General features: G+C 37.4%; 1 protein-coding gene across 3 annotated transcripts; it reads right to left on the bottom strand.

The window, feature by feature from the left end:
- Positions 1–211: 211 nt before the first annotated feature.
- LOC140767695 (putative disease resistance protein RGA1) lies at positions 212–5,424 on the bottom strand. 3 transcript variants are annotated; one of them, XR_012105605.1, is made up of 3 exons: positions 1,740–5,424; positions 1,521–1,657; positions 212–632 (listed from the first exon to the last, which is right to left on the bottom strand). XR_012105605.1 is itself a non-coding variant. In XM_073107691.1 (2 exons), the coding sequence occupies exons 1-2, from the start codon at positions 5,277–5,279 to the stop codon at positions 627–629; spliced, it is 3,765 nt and encodes a 1,254-aa protein (XP_072963792.1). In that variant the 5' UTR covers positions 5,280–5,424; the 3' UTR covers positions 212–626. The 3 variants fall into 3 exon arrangements, 2 of the variants coding, with proteins under 2 accessions (XP_072963792.1, XP_072963793.1); XM_073107691.1 differs by having other exon boundaries at positions 1,521–5,424; XM_073107692.1 differs by lacking the exon at positions 212–632 and having other exon boundaries at positions 639–1,657.
- Between the last annotated feature and the right edge of the window lie 12,333 nt (positions 5,425–17,757).

Genomic DNA, 17,757 nt, shown 5'->3' with positions numbered 1-17,757 from the left:
TTGCAGTCTTTGTGAGCTAAGATAAGTACGTGAAAGAAGCATTTACCAGTTGCAAGATTGACAATGATATCAGATATAAAGACCACGATCTTTTACTTTTGAAAGTCATCATGAATTTGGAAGAGGGTAAATAAATACAAGTATCAAATTTCTCACTCGTATTATCTTTAATACAACTTGAAATGTGCCACTCGGAGATGTTGAATAACAAAGTATGTAATAATCATTTCACTCTTGCTTTGATCTTCTCAGAAGACTTACAATTAATTAACTTGAAAAATTCCACAAAACCACTACATGAAAATGGATCGGTACAGTTTCCGTCACTCCAGTTTAACATCTGGAGTTTATTTTTTTTCTAAAGGAAAAACATAAACATTATAACCCCACACCAAATAAATTCAACATCCAAAACAACAATATCACATCATTTCACCATAAAACTGAACAAAATAAAACAAGCAAAATAGTATCACCATCAAAACTAAGACAACAAAAACTACACATAAGCAATCAGGATGGAAGAAAAAAAATTCCAGAGATCAGCAGAATCATTTCTTCTGGTTCTTCTGAATAATTTCTTCTGGTTCTTCTTTCATTCCTCTGCTCTAGAGCGTTCGCATTCTTCATTCCTGCCCAGCAAAGTAACATAGTATTAATCTGATGTAGAAGCTCGACAAGTCCCTTCTAGTTGGGAGATTGAAATTCTTTTATTATCTCTACTAGCACTTGTCTTTTCAGCATCATGAGTTGATGGTCTTTTGGGATTTTGTCATGAAATCACACTACTTGTTTAAAACCTTCAATATAGAGCCATAATCAATATCGGTTTTTCAAACCTAATTAAAACAAAGAAGCAAATCTTTTGATCTGGATCTATCCTATAGTGTCATTCAAATATGGTTTTCGTACTATTCTGAACCGTATTAAGTGAAACTATGAAAGCATGACATCAAGCCAAACTATTTCACTACCATATAAACACGGTAGGAATTGTACAATTCTTTGGAATAGGATCATAAAAATCCACTTTTATTTCAACAAAAATAAGGATGAACTATTGATATCAACTATAAGTAAGTTTCTATATTTTGGAAAAGCATGTGAATCTCATAAAGTTCTCATTAGTGTTACTGAACTTGAAATTAAAATTTGCTACATCATTTCTGAATTGCAAACTGGTTATTGATCAAACAGAAAAATCCAAGTAGTATTGATGTTACTGAAACATCTAATGTGTAACATGTTTCTCAGTAATCTAAAATGACCAACAAGGGAAATAGTTAATGAGAGAGAACGTGCTACGATCTTGCCTATACGAATTTAACTAACTAAAAATTTAAGAAGAATGGGCATCCTGGTGCACTAGACTACAGGGAATGCTATGAAGGCACATGAAAGTTTCATTGGATATAGAAAAAGAAAAGACAATGGAGAAATGTAAATATAAGGACGAATAGAAAAATCATTGTGATATCCCGAGGAATTAAATATTAAGGGGATGGTGAAAGAACTCATACCCGGGTTCGGCGATTGTGTTCTTGTAGAGTAATAGCTGCTAATGTCTCCTTATCGTATTTGCCTATTTGTACCTTAGGGATGTGCTGAATGTTGGGCCAATCCGGACCTGAATCTTGTAGGCACCTCTCCTCCAACTCTGGAGGACAGTCATCCAACCACAGTGTTTTTAGCGATGATGGAAGTTTTGGTAGTGACTGGAGCTCTCTGCAGTGAAATACCTCTAGAACTTGGAGACAACAGAGGCTTTGCAGTTCTTCAAGCGGGAACTGCCAAGAGGATACATCTCTTATATATAGCGCTTGCAGCAAGGTGCGGTTCTTCAACGCCCATTCTTCTAGTGCTGAGGATCGGATTCCCATACAGCATTCAAGATGCAGATTTCGGGCGGAGATGCTTTTTAATGGCACAGTGCATAACAGAGAGGGATCGTCGATGTGAATCTCGTCCAATATTAAGGAAGTTGAGGAAGAGGGATGTTCCGCTAGCGACGTTGACAATGATGATGAAGCATCTGCAACTAAACTGGGGCATTTGATCACTTTCAAATACTTGAGGGATGGGAGTGCTTGCAGACCCCCCAGGGATTCTAGCTGTGAGCAATCCTTAATCGACAGATGTTCCAGAGCTTTCCATCTTTCAAGCACTTCTGCCAAGGGAAGGGATTTGATGTTTGTACAGCCAACGATAATCACTCTAGGGAGAAAGTCGAGGTCTTGCAGAGCTTTGTTAGGTAATGGATCCAGTGCATAGCAATCAAATATATAAAGGTAGTGCAGCGACGAAGGAAGGAACCTTCCTGATGTTGAGCCGTTCCGCAGTTTCGGACAACCCGTTACCATGAGTTCCTTGAGAGAGGTGAATTTCCCGAATCCTCCGATAGGTAAATGTGTCAGCTCACTACAACACCGGATGTCCAACTTCACGAGAGACGTAAAAAGCTGAGGATGCAGTAACAAACCCTCGGCTAAGGACACGAGGTCTCCACAAGAGTAGATTTCCAGTGAGGAAAGAGATGATGATGACGATGATGCCTCTCCTTGGTCGTGCCACAGTTGTGGAAGAGTAACCCAACTCACATTGTTAATAGACAATTTACTTAAGCCACAAGGCAGATTTGGAAACACTCTCAACTTGGGGCAATTAGAAACCTCTAGAGTTTTCAAACATGGAAGCCATTGGGTCGCTCCTCCATAAAACTCTTCTAGTGCCAGCATGTTTTCAATTCTTAGCTCTTTCAGCGATGGGAAAACGCAAACCTCAGTTCCCCTGTCGGGTGCACTGCCAACCGACTTTAATGAACGCATGCCATATAATTGTAGAGACTCAAGGTAGGGTAGCTGTCCAAGAGGTGATAGGTCTTCCCATCCATCGCAATTCTCAAGTTGAATAGATACTAACTTTGATAGAGATTGAAGAGACATCCAATGTGGACTCCTGCGGCCCATATAATATTCTATTATCAATTTCTTGAGATTGGAATGTGGTTCAACAGTGTCAAGTACCTGCTCATCAACCTCAGGGCTTCGACTACATTTATTATATCCCTCAGTCCACTTTAAAGTCAGTTTTTGGATGTGCTCTTTTTCCTTCAAATTGGCTTCAAAGATATCTTCTACCCTTGATACGTTTTTGAGGTTCTCAATACCTAGTTCACGGAGCTCTCGCAAGTTTTTCAACTCCAAAAAGTTATTCCCATTCACTGCAACAATGAACCTTTCCAAAATCTGAAGTGAGGTTAGTCTCCCTATACCTGATGTTTTGCCCCTCCGAGTATTCGGAGTACTTAGGATTCTAAGATTAATAAGGTTGCCGATTGAATCTGCTGTTAAATTTGAGAAATCAGGGGAGAAACTACCATGATAATACAAGAACTGGAGGTGGTAAAGCTTATTCACTGATTTAGGGACATAAGAAATATCATGATTAGCTAAGTAGCGGAGGTGTATTAGGCTACTAATACAGTCATCAATGATATTAAAATTTCTCACTACCAATATGCACAGGCTTTTCAGACCTTTGAGCACCTTAAGAATGTCATCTTCACTGGAATCTGAATTTATCAAAAGTGTGCGCAAGTTTTTGAGTTTGATGATCTCAGGTATTGGAAGAGCAACAGAATTACTGATTGATAAGTGACGAATACTTGTAGGTATACTTTTGGACCCAGAGCTCTCATCAATTCTAAAGCATTCACCCTGGGAAACAAGTTCTGCAAGCTCATGGAGTAGATCATGCATAACATAGTGCTCTCTTGCATAACGGGTTTTTTTATAATCAAAAAATGATTTTTTCACCAGATCATCGAAGTACTCATGTCCTATATCCTCTGGTCGTCTATTTCCTTTCATAGGCTTCCGAACCAGACCTAGAGCCACCCACATGTAGATAATTTGCTCCTTATCAAACTCATAATCTTGATGAAATATGCTACAAAACCTAAAGCAAGGCTTCAAGTGTGAAGAGAGATGCTGATAACTTAGTCTCAGAGCTGGCATTATGTCATTCTGGCTTTGTTCTAGTTCCCAAATTTCACTATTTAAGATATCTTCCCAGTGCTCATCATCTAAATTGTTCCTCAATATCCCTCCCACAGTCTTCGCAGCTAAGGGGGACCCTTTTAACTTTTCTACAATTTTCTTTCCAATGTCTTGCAGTTTGTTATAATTCCTGGGGTCCTCACCACCAAATGCACAGTTCTTAAAGAAATCCCAGTAATTTTCTTCACTCAAACCCCTCAAGAATATAGGTTCCATGGTACCTGTCATCATCTTTGTAATTTTTTCCATTCGTGTTGTTAATAAGACCATGCTTCCACCCTCTACTAAACTGAAAGGTGCTAGTAACTTACCCCAACTTTCTCTATCATCATCATTCCAGACATCATCCAACACAAGCAGAATTTTTTTCGACTTCAAACTTTCTAAAATCTCCCGTTGAAGCAAATCAAGATTATTGATGGTATGATTTTGATGAAGCTTTAAACTTTCATAAATCTTCTTTGTAACTGAGAGAACATCAAAATTATTAGAGACACACACCCATATCCTCGGGCTAAAGTGCTTCTCTATTCTCTCGTCGTTGTACACAAATTGTGCAAGGGTAGTCTTCCCAATCCCTCCAACCCCAACTATAGGTAGAATGGAAAAATTCCTCCTAACAGATGCAGAACTGAAACTTAGCAATTTGTTTATTATGTTGTCTTTCTCATCATCTCGCCCAACCACTTTGTGTTCAACAGGTAAAAGGGAACTAGTATCACGGTTACTCGTGTTCGAAGGTTGCTTGTGCTTTAATTTGCCCACCAAATGAACAAAATGCCCTACATCAGCTGCAACCTCATCTAATCCCTTAACTATATTCTTCAACCTTTCTAAAGTGGTATCCTTACGCACGGCACGTTCAAAAATAGTTTTGAGGCGGGAGGCAGCATGACTCACCTTGCTCTTCTTCCCCTTGATTTCTTCTTCCAGTTGGTAGTAGTCCATCTCATCTATGAAGTCCTCTGCCTCGTTAACCACATCTCTAAACTGCCACAACCAACGCGCCAGCTCTGGGTTCTCCTCCTTGATATGGCCGCTATCGACCACGTCCATCACTGCTTGGATCTTGGGAAGGGCCTTCTCTAGCCTTTTCAGCTCTGCCTTAAGGCCGAGCTGCCTCTTGGACTGGTCCTCTTTAACATAGGATATGAGGGAAGTGATGAGGTTACTAACGATGCTCGACGCGAACCATCCACCGACTACCGATCCCACCGCCATTGTAGAAGCTCTGTTCCTCCTTCTTCCTTACAACTGGAGGAGTAGAACAAAGAGAATAGCTAGCTCTCCTTCTATCATATATTTAGGAAGCCCAGTTCCGGCTTGCCGTCTTCCGTTTGTACGCTTTGTGCAAATGCGCAGCAAATACGTTCTTTCATCAGAACCACTCGTACAAGCCGACGTCAAGGATAGTGTCGTTGAATAAAGCGGCCATTGAGTGGCCCTGCTCCTTCCTCCTAACTCCATGATAGGGAAACTAGTAGTTTTTCCTCGATATTTAAGTGTGACAAATAGAGGAAACTGTTGGGTTTTGGCTCGTTCCACAGCCTCACTTCACTTGTAGCCGCCTCCCACTCCCACTCCCACTCCCACTCTTCTCCTCCTCCGACGAACCCCTCGTCCCCTTTATCGGCCACAAGATCGAGCCCCTTCTTGGTCCGTCAACACCACCCTCGGCGAGCTCCTCTCCTCCGTCCACTCCATGTCCTTCATCTGCCGCAGGGAGATCGCCGTCGACTCCCTCTACAAGGCCAAGACCCGGTTCGTCTTGCTCGCGCACAGCGATCTCTCCGGCCCCGTCCCCAACTCGATGGGAAACTGCTCCAATCTCGTGGGATTCGACTCCTACAACAATCTCACCGGAGAGTTCCCGTCCTAGATTTGCGAGCCCCCGGACGTCACCTATTTTAACTCCTCTTCGAATGATTTCGTCGGGGAGCTTGGATTCCAGTGGATTAGAGGGTCTTCGGACGATCTCTCCGACCTCGGCCCCGGGCATTGATGGTCTAATTCCAGTGCAGCTTGGAAATATTGAGCTACTTCAGGTACTGGACCTCATTTAGTAATTTAGCTTGGTTATCTAGATATTAGCTTCAAACTGAGAGAATATTACCATTTATAATAATATATGAGAGTTCTTTGGAGTCCATTTTGGTAGCTTCATCAAAAGAGGTCTCCTCTGTCACATTAGATCCATTAGCTTCATTTTGTGTTCTAGTCACTGATGGAGTAACTGATTCAGCGATGATGTCCTGCTGAACTTCTGTAAGAAGAATGCAATAGTAATCACTTATTGTTTAAATCTTAATCAAGACCATACTTTCTATATGCCTAATGTTTCTGAACAATAACTTCAAATGATAAGAATGGTTACCACTTGAAGTAACGGGGGGTCAATTCTTCAATGTGTCTTCTTGTTTATTTATATTATTGTTGTCTCTTTCTTTGTTTGGTCTTGTTGATTTCGGTGCAAAATCCCTCTTTTCTTGGTGTAGATTTCAGTTGAAATTCTTTTTCTTTGATAAATCTGCCAAGTGGGTATTGTAGATCTTCTATGTGATATATCTTGCTTTATGGAAAAGATTCGATTATTATGATTCTTTTTGCAGGTTAGAGAATGAAGATATGAGAGAAGATATTGACATGGAGAAGAAGGCTGCAGAGATAAGTTCAATGCATTTGTTGTTTCCATTTCTTTCTTGTGAAAGAACTTAGGAGAAGAGGTGCCTGAAGGATCGAAGGTGACCATCTGAAGAAGAAGAAGAAGAAGAAAAAGGCAGACAAAAGATCTTTTTAATGTAATGTTTGAAGTTTCTGATCTGTCTAATTACTGTTTATTATTTAATCACTTGTTTTACTACATTATTGTTTAATTACTTATTAGATATGTTTAATTACTTAGCATCAAATGTTTACTATAGTGTTTTTAGTTTAATTACTTAGCATCAAATGTTAAATATACTTTAGTATCTTTTTTCTGAATATTTAAACTTTAAATTTAAATATTATGATTAGTTAGAATTTTTTATTGTCTTCACATTTTAAGATAATAAAAAAAGTATTTTTTTCAAATTCTAGATCAAAAATATTTATCATCAGATATACCAAGTAAAACTATAACAAGGGTAATTTGCACCAAAACACACTGTTTTTGTTTTTGGGTCAGATCCATTTTATATTTTCCTTGCTTGAGAGGGTTTTCTTATTATTATCTTCCAACTTTGTTCTCATTTTATAATTTATATTTAATTTTAAACTCATTTCTTATCTTTTTCTCAAATAAGAAGAAGAAATAATAAAATAGCAAATATGCATTTATATTCAACAAAGAAAAGACAATAAGGTCAATCCGATCATATGTTTCCCTTATTCCAACTATCACAACCAAAAATTGTTTTATCCCATATTTTTATTCCAATACTTATTCCCCCTTTTACAACCAAACACCAAGTTAGAATTGGAAAAAAAAATTTCTATATTCCAGAATAAGTCCTCATTTTATTCCAATTCCATTTTTTCTTTATTCCGCAACCAAATAAGCTCTATACGAAAACGAAAATAAGAGAACAAGATTGTTGTTGGAACTATCGCACCCTACCTAGAGACATGATATAACCCGAGAAAACAATCTCAAGAGACATGAAGCCAAAGGAAGCAAAATTAACAGAAATAATTCAAAAAAATAATCTAACTAAAATAATACCTAGATCATTCATAAGGTTCAACAAATACTAATTTGACATAAATAAAAAATCTAAATAACTAGAACTAATTTATAAACTCCTAATGTGGAGGATTTTCGTTGTTCAATCTATTTTAGGATTTGATTACTATTTGGGTTTCCTTGTTTTCTTAAGGTTTTATCCTAGAGATTCGCAGCCATCATATTCCCAGATTGGGGCGTGACAAAAACCTTCGCGCACTTCAATCCATCACATATTGCTCATTGTAGTAGAATGATAGCTCCTAAGATCGTCACTCCTCAGCCTGCAAAGGAGTGAGGCAGCTAGGATACCCTTGATTTAATAGAGGTTACTGCTAGTCTCGGCTAAAATCAAGACACAGTAGAGTGCGACGTACTAAGAACACTACTCATGGTTGAGGTTAAGACCTTGAGTCTGCAGTGGTCCAATGTGTTTTTGTCAAGATCCGGAACTCTCGAATCTTCTTTATTATTTGTGTGGTAGAAAATGCCTTTAGGAGTGTAAACTATCATGCGGCCTTGACCTCGACTTGAATATCACGCCGAAGCCGATGTTGAAATGCTCTTCAAGGCTAAGTCTGACCAGCCCCCAACTCAATTGTAAACGTGCTCGAACTCCTCCTGGTAGGCTCGAACCATAGTCTTCTGGGTTAGTTTAGTGAGGACTACCTAGAAATCTTCATAATGACGGGTTAAACTACACGCATTAGGGTTCCACGAATTTGTGCCAAACTAAAATGGACACACTCATTGTGTCGCATGGTACCAATAGATGACCGTCTTTTTAAGTGGAAAGAGGCCAATAGGACCTTGTGGTTCTCCGGTGTTCCTTGGTATGCAATAAATTGTTCAACATGGTAGATCCAATTTGTAGTTGATCTTTAGAAAATTTAGTTGCATGGTTCTTCCTTGGATCCCTATCTTGTGATATTCTTCATATAGATCCCCTCCTCAGCCTTTATAATAATCATTTACAGCTAGAGGTGAAAACGGGTCAGATTAACTCCGACCCAACCCGTTATCCAACCCGATTAGGATCGAATTCGGAATAATTTACTTCCTACCCTAATACGGATTTAGATACAAATAAATTTTTTGAAAAAATCTCAAATATGGATTTGAATACAGGTAAAAACTCAATACAGATAAGGATATGGGTCGGATAATTTTTCGAATACAAATATGGATATCGGATATCCATTTACCCGTGTATTTTTTGAATAATTTATAATTTATAGTTATTTAAATATTGAATATTGATATTGTTACTAATAATGTGGTCTATATGATCTATAGAGATCGGTTTTGCTAAATTTACATGTATTTGACATGCGAATTTTTTTAACTCTTAATATTTTGTGTTAATTGTCTCCAAAAGAAAGGTTATAATTCGTTTAAAATTCGATCCACATTCGTTTAAAATCCAATCTTCTATTCGAAAACTATCTGATCCGTATTCATTTAGTTATGATATGGTTTTAAATTTTAATATCCGCCCAATATCCATATCTGAATCCGTATCTGGATACAAAATATGAATATAGATATGGGTTAAGCACTATCCGATCCGTATCTGATTCGTTTTCATCCCTATCTGCAACTGTTGTTATGGTCACCGAGGTATTGGATCCTCTATAATAAAAGGCACAAGTATATTTTATAATAACAAATTAAAAATTGCACTTACAAAGAACTCAATCTTCTATGGTAGAAGCAAACATATTCAAGTTAAATATCATTTTATTCGAGATTTGGTCAAAGATGATGAAATCGAGATTAAGTATTGCAATACTTAAAATCAATTAGCAGACATATTCACCGAAGCTCCCAAGATAGATACTTTCACCAAATTGAAGAAAAAGCTCAGCATGAAAATGGCCTAGTTTAAGAGGAAAATGTTGAAATATTAAGTTAGCCCATTTGACTAGTCAATTAGATTAATTGGCTAGTGTAGAATTAAAAAAATATTTAACATTGGTACTTTGGTTTTGAGATGATTCTTAGCCTTCTTTATGCCTTTGAATTATAGCAATCTTTTGAGTTCTTTAGAAGTTAGAAATCAAAGAGTTATATAGTATAACTAAGAATCATGTAAACTACTACTATATATGTGTGTGTGTGTGATTTTATTTTATGCCAAGTAAGTGAAGTAAGAAAAGTTTAAAATTTTTATCCACTTTATCTTGTGTTAAGTATCAAAAGATCAATCTTCTCTTGAATTTTCTAGCACCTTCTCCTAACATAGTCAAGTGCACCGGATACAAGCCGACCAGCACAATCTCCACCTAACACTTTATATCCTTTTTTTTCTTGAGAAAAGAAGTAGATTAATTAGCCCTCCCAAGTGCAACTAAGAACTATATTTCTACCATAATTTGTGAGCTAGTCAGCTGATTAGTTAACTATATATGGTTGATGAATGAAAAAGAAAAAGAAGATAACAAATATAAACAGTCATCAATGATCGCAGTAGCAGTCCACAGAGCCGAATTTGACCCTTCAAAATATTCATGAACAGTAAGGTGTTGATTTCAATAATTAGGTGGGAGATCCCCATTGACGGATGTAAAGGAGGGCCTCCTAGTGGCCAATTGCTTCAATAGCCAAAGTGGAATGATAGACGCAATACCGACTGTCGCGCTAATTGGGGAACCAAGTGAGGTGCGCAGCATGAAGCTTGCCCTATTGGATTTGTTGGGACTCGAAAAAGAGGCATCGATGTTTAGTTTGAGAAAACCAAATAGAAGGGGTTCCCAGCGGACGAGCCTAGAAGGGGTAGAAGGCCTAGTGTTCAGTGGAGCCAAGATCTCATAACATTCTTATGCAAGGACGAGCATTCTTTTCTACACTATCATTGGAGGTTCACGGAACGAGTTGTATACAATATTGTTACGGTGCATCCATACAAGCCAAAACATGATGCCAATGACAGCCATGAGTAAGGCGTGAGAATTGCTTGACAACAAGCTAGCTCAAGGAGCCAAGAACTATCGGCCCACGCAAGGTCTGATGGGCCAATGGGCCAGATTTCCCTGACATCCCATATTCAACATTAGGAGTTGGTGGTCATTTGGATTTTTGTCATGAAATCATATTTCTTGGTTAAAACCTTCAAACAAATAATGCAAAAGAATGTAAAAGAACTAAATCTAAAAATAGATGAGGAAGAATCCAAACAAATAATGCAACATAAGTCCTTACAAGTTTTCCATGTTTTTTTGATTGAAAATGAGCTGATATCTTAGCTAATGGTTACATCACGCTCTTATTTTTCCAACAGCTAGGCCATCCAAGGCTGTGGACCCATTCAATGCCCATCCTATCTGAAACAAAAATGGAGTCTAGCTCTGGGGGCAGCTTATTAGTCCTACCCCAAATAGATTTGGTAGCAGATTTCCTCCCTTAGATAACCAATCTACTGCCATGTTTCATTCTCTATATGTATGAAGGAATTTAATCTTTCTAAATGATGACAAAACTGAGTAACAATTTTGGATTATCCCTTTTAACTGCCATAGGCCACTGTCCTCCCCTCTGAATATTCTTATCAAGGTAATAGCATTAGACTCCACAATTATCTCATCCCACTTTCCATAGGCTTCTCTCAGGCCCGCCTGCATGGCCTAAACCTCATAATAGTTAGCTGAATCTCTAATCGTCAGAACTACCGCTGCCTGTAGCAGTTCACCTTTTTCATCTCTGATGGTGAACCGAACACCTTCCTGATATTCTCCCTCTTTGAAGGACCCATCAATAATTTTCACCCAGCCCAAAGGAGGAGGTTACCATCGCACCTTTATGGTAATGTTTTTCTCACACTGTCAGGCTTCTTCATATATTCTTAATCTAGCATGAGTGCCCTCCTTGCCACCACTTTTGCCCTTGATTTCTTATCTTAGAAAATTCTGAAATTTCGTTCCTTTCAAATTTCCCCAAATCGTGGCCACGATAGTAGCCTTAATCATACTATTAGTCCTCTAGTCCATATTCCACCTATGTGCGATCCATTCCGGTTCGACGACCAAGCCTTGCTACCTTTCTGTCTTGATCAGCTCAGCCAAACAAGCCCAAACCTCTAGTGCAAAATGACACATGTAAAATAGATGCGTCCCTGTTTCAGGGAACAAGCCAGACATCTCACAGTTGTCATTAGGCCCACATCTCAGTCCATAGAGGTATTCATGGGTTGGGACACTATTCTATAAAAGTTTCCATAAGAAGGCTCAAAGAGGGAAACTGGCCACCCAAGTTTTCCATGTTACTGGATCTTAATCATATCTATCAGATATAAAAATACAAGGGATCCTAGGAAGGGCCTGTTGTAGCCTTTTCAATTCTGCCTGAAGGCCAAGCTGCCTCTTGGATTGGTCCCTTTAACATAGGATATGAGGGAAGTCATCAGGTTACTATTGATGCTCGATGCGAACCATCCACCAACTACCAATCTCACTGCCATTCTAGAAACTATGTTCCCTCTTCTTCCTTACAATTGGAAGTGTAGAACAAAGAGAATAGCTAGCTCTGCATCTACCTATCTTCAGGAAGCCTCGCTCCCCCTTGCTGTCTTTCGTTTGTATGCTTTGTGGAAATGCACACCCAACATGTTCTTTCATAATGACTCGCACAAGCCGACATCGAAGATAGTGTTATTGCCTTGCTCCTTCCTCAAAACTCAACAATAGGAAAACTTGTAGTTTTTCCTCGATATTTGAAGTGTAACAAATAGAGAAAACTGTTGGGTTTTGGCTCGTTCCATTTAAGACTTAGCCAAGTCCTGTTATAGATTTCCTATTCGTAGATTGAAGTGGGGCCCATATGAAGCATTATAAAAAGAAAATTAGATTTTCTTTTTTCAGGGGGAAAAATAGAAAAAGGAAAAGAAATCTATTTCTTAGTTATAATTTAAGATGAATAAGTGTCTAATCTCAATATTTAATAGTATTCACATCAGCTCAAACTAGCATACACGATGTTAGCCACATGGACCTAGCGACTTTTGGCCGTGCTCTACCCCGAGTCAGTCTCTAGACTGAGCGAGTAAATGATCATTGTAGCTATCATAAATGAAATAACAAAATGTTATCATGCAAAATGAAACAATAAAATGTAGTTACCTTGAATATTAAATAAGCATATGTATATGCATGACTTGAGTACCATAAACCCATAAAATATATTATAACTATAGTGTCCATACTACTCCTAGACTACGGAGGATTTATTTGCCTGACTTGTCAGTTGCATGCACTCCTCAATTATCTAAACCTCAAGCTCTAAGATCTTTCTCGTACAGTGGTGAATCTACTAAAGTTATAAAAGTAACCTCCTTACACCATAAACTCTTCTATATAGAACTAAAACATAACTAAGCGCCAATGTCTTATGAGATTAGGTGGATACACCATAAACTCTTCTATTTATAATCCAAATAACAATGATATTAGTATTGCCGGTCTTAGGTGCCATTAGGACCAATTATAGGTACCCCCAATTCACTACTACGCAAAAATAAAGTTGACTTATAACAATTATTGTGAGTAGACTATAATTCTTGATAATTAATATTTAATGCATTGATCTAATATGGTCACAACTATACATAGAGACTTAGGATGAAAGATAACAAATAAATCCACTTGGTCTTGCCTTAGGCCCAAAATAATATGTTGGCTCCATTGGTGACTTGATGATCACACGTTGAATTTGAAGACCTGAATTTTTTTTCGTGCCCTTCATCTTGTGTCAAATCTGGTCTCTCATGCAAGAGTCTCATTTTAGGCCAAATATATTGAAGTTAATTGCAACCAAGGGCCCAAGGCCCAACCTAGGCATAACACAGGTTGTGCTGCCCGCAACCCACTCATAGGCAACTAGGTTAGGTTAAGACTAAAACCCAAGCTTAACTTACCCCTTCCTCTCTCTTAGCGATAGGCAAACCAAGAGAAGATAAGGAGGTGGTTACTCACAATCACCAACAACAACATACGAGGCTAGCTATGCTGCCAACTAGTCAACGAAGGATGCACAAGGCCGAGAGGGTCGATTGGTGTAGTTGACGGCAAGGGAACATCCACTCCATGGTCAACAACCATGGAGATTTATATTATAACCAAGCAAGCAATGAGGGCTCTAAAGAAAAGGCACCTATAGCTTCATCTAGAGGAAAATAACACAAAAACTAATGCAAATACCCTAAGAAACCAGCGATAGGGCACTTATGACACAAAGGACATTGAGGGAAAGTTTTTCGAGCAAGTGTGGGGTGAACACGAGGTCATAAGACAATCTATCTAAAAAGCCAAAACACTACAACAACAAAAAAAAAAGCTGGAAGACTACATGCAACCAAGTGAAATTATCTCGAGGAGGAGAAAGAGGACTCATTGATGGTTCAAGAAAATGGGTCTACTCACACCTACAATGCTCTAGCGATGGGTTTGGCACAACAAGAAGAAAGGGGAAAATGTGGGTGATTACAAGTGGAGCGAAGAGAAGAAAAACAAGAAAATGAAGGATAATTTGATAATGATTGTGGCTAGCATAGGTGCATTAGTTTTTCCTATTGGGTGTTACATCCTTAATGCACCTTGCAAAAAAAATTTGAGCAATAGCATCACTGAAATGTTGGAGTTTCACTATCACTAAGTCGCCTTTCTTTGAAGTCTCGAGGCTTTTGATTCTTGTCTGCTCACTTTTTTATCTTTTGTGATGCCTTCTCAAGATAGATTTTTATAATATTTACATTTTGATGCCACTCCTTGGCAAGATTATATGTCGAAGTACTACTGCATTTGTGGTCAACCACCAAAGTATGCGGTATGGAAGATTATTGTCTCGTGATAATTTTGAAAAAGTTTTTTTTTCTTTTATGCAGAGCTTTACAACATGTTGTATGAGAATTGGACAATGTCAAGTAATTTGACCAAATCTCCCTAATTAGCACTTATAAAATGCCACAAATATTGCTCAAGAAGAGTATCCATTCTTTCAGTTTGGCCATAAGTTTGGGGATGGCAATTTGTGGAAAAGTAAAGTTTTGACCATAAGAGCTTGAACAACTCTATCCTAAATTGACCTAAGAATTGGGGATCCCTATTGCTCACGATGTTTTATAGAACTCCCCAATAGTTGGCCACATGACTTAGAAACAAACTAGCTACTTCCTTAGTGATGTAGTATAGCATATCTAGTGTAAAGGTCACATAATTTAAAATCGATCCATCACAACTAATTTGAGGCAATGTCCTAGGCTTTTAGTAAGATCACGATGAAATTTAAAAAGACATTTTCCCATGGTCATCAAGAACGAGGAGCAACTACGATATTCCACATGGAAGCGTGGCCTATTTTATCCTGTTGGCAAATAAAACAAGTGTGAAGTTAGGGAGAAATTTCTACTTTCAAACCATATTTGTAGATACACAACGCCTAATGCCGTGATATCATTGTGCTCTCAAGTTATCTTCTCCTTTTGGTAATGTTCACCTTATTATTCTAATATTTTTCTATTCAGCATTTATATAATGTAGTTGCTAACAATGTCTTACTTGGTTATGCTTAAATGTATTTATTATCTGTTTTGGTAATGGGAAGCCTGTGCCAACTGATCTTGTTGTATTTCACAACCAATACTGGTGAGTTTAACGGACTCCGGTAGAAAAATATTTTAACTTTTTGGTTGCCGGGTTTATGAAAATAAAGTTTCACTGAAACCTGAAATTTACTGAAAACAAGTTGCTTTCTCTTAATCTTCTGTCTGATTAGTACTAACATTATATCTCTCGCATAATAACAGAATAAGTAAATAACCCTCCATCACAAAATTGATATCAAATTTACTGAGATTCTGGCATTGGGAAAAAGAAATCATGCAATGTCTATTTATCTTTCTCAAAATATTTTTACTCTTGTCAACTGATCAAAATGATTTGCCACGCTGACAGGGCAAGCAATGCTCGTCGAAGGAGACTGAAAAAGCATCATCATTCCCAGAACTGCGATATCTTTGTTGCCACATTCTGAAAGATTATAAATGTTTGGGGGCTGTATCAGGATGTATTGAATTGAAAAGCTTCTAAATGTTGGAGGCTGTATCAGGATGTACTGAAAAGCTGAAAAACAGTCTGCATCAAACTTTTCTCATGTATGGGCCGAAAATAAAAACATACCGTCTCAAGAAGTTGTTGAGTTTGTTCTGTTAAGTACTGTGAGAAGTAGATGCATCGATTCTAGGAAACTGGGTGTAATAAACTATAATAGATTGTGCAACATTCCTCTGGCAGGATTCAGTATACATCTTGCATTTCAAGGACAACCTTGAGTGTCCTATGAGGAATCAAACTCTGTCAACCAATGTTGGTGCAAGTGCTCCCATGCAAGCTCTGTCAACCAATGGAACGCTAAATTAAATATCTTCCACTGCTTCTTCCAACAAAGGATCCAATATATCAGGCCATCATTAACCTTAAAGTACCCATGGGTTTATTTCATCAGCAAAGTTACAAAACTAAATTGCGGATCTCAACGGTTTGTGGCATTGGGGTTTTGGATTTAGTGATAGATAGTATGTCTTACATATTAATAGTGAAATTACAATTGGTACCCTATATATTTTACCAATAAAATAAACTACTTTTATTATTATTGGTTATCAATAGAGCATTTCATTCGCTAAAAATAAACCCCGTTTTCCTCATCCCTTGATGGTGATCTAAAAACTTACTCCTTCCGCTAGTTCCATTTTCTGAAGGTAAGGAATGCCAAGTCAAGAAATTCTTCGGCAAAAGAGTGTAAGGTTTCTCTCCTGGGATCCGACGTGTCGTGTCATCCGGAAAGAAGGAAAAAAAATGTATATAAATTCTTGGAATGGATTTAGGGGTGAAAACGGGTCGGATTAACTCCGACCTGACCTGACTCGGATCGAATTCAGATAAAAATTTCTATTCGATTCGGATACGGATAGAATTTTTGAAAAAAATTCGGATACGGATTCAGTTACCGGTCGGATATATTTTTCGGATTTGGATACGGATATCGGATATTCGTTTACTTACATATTTTTTTAAATGATTTATAATTTTTAGTTTGCTTATTTAAATAGTAAATATTAATATTATTACTAATAATACGTTATATATTATTTATAGAGATTAATTTCTGTAATTTTATATACTTGGCATATAAAAAAATTATTTGTTGTAAAACTCTTAATAATTTTTTGTTTAATTATATCTAAATAAAATATTATAATTATTTTAAATTTAATCAATATTCATTTAAGATCCGATCCTCTATCCGAAAATTATCTAAATCTGTTTAGTTAGGATATAGTTTTAAATTTTGTTATCCGTCCAATATCTGTATTCGAATCCGTATCCGGACTAAAAATATGAATTCGGATATGAGTTAAGTACTATCCGATCCGTATCCAATTCGTTTTCACCCCTAAATAGATTGCACCAAACACTGAATAACTATTTTATTATTAAAATACCCATCAATTTTGGATTTATATCATAATTCCTCTTGGAACTTATTGACATCCATCTCATCTCGCACACGTCCTCTATCGGAGTGTGATATCTGGGAAAAAGGCTGTGAAAAGGCACAGTTTAAAGGAGAGTTAAAGTGGTACAAATCAATCTTTATTTAAGAAATTGATGGGTTATTTGTGAGAATAAATATTTTGAGGGATTTGGCTGCAATGATTCTTTTTAGATAAATAATTATCCCTTTAATGTTTTATGTAGTCCATTGTTTGCCAAAATTGCAGTATTTGAGAGCTAAGATAATACGTAAAAGAAGCATTTACCAGTTGCAAGATTGACAATGATATCAGATATAAAGACGACGATGGTTTTACTTCTGAAAATCATCGTGAATCTGGAAGAGCGTAAATACAAGTATCAAATTTCTCACTCGTATTATCTTTAATACAACTTGAAATGTGCCACTCGGAGATGTTGAATAACAAGGTATGCAATAATCATTTCACTC

Source organism: Typha angustifolia, chromosome 9 (assembly GCF_048772165.1).
Source record: "Typha angustifolia cultivar Huaian chromosome 9, ASM4877216v1, whole genome shotgun sequence".
NCBI lineage: Eukaryota > Viridiplantae > Streptophyta > Magnoliopsida > Poales > Typhaceae > Typha > Typha angustifolia.
This window is presented reverse-complemented; position numbering and strand designations above follow the sequence as displayed.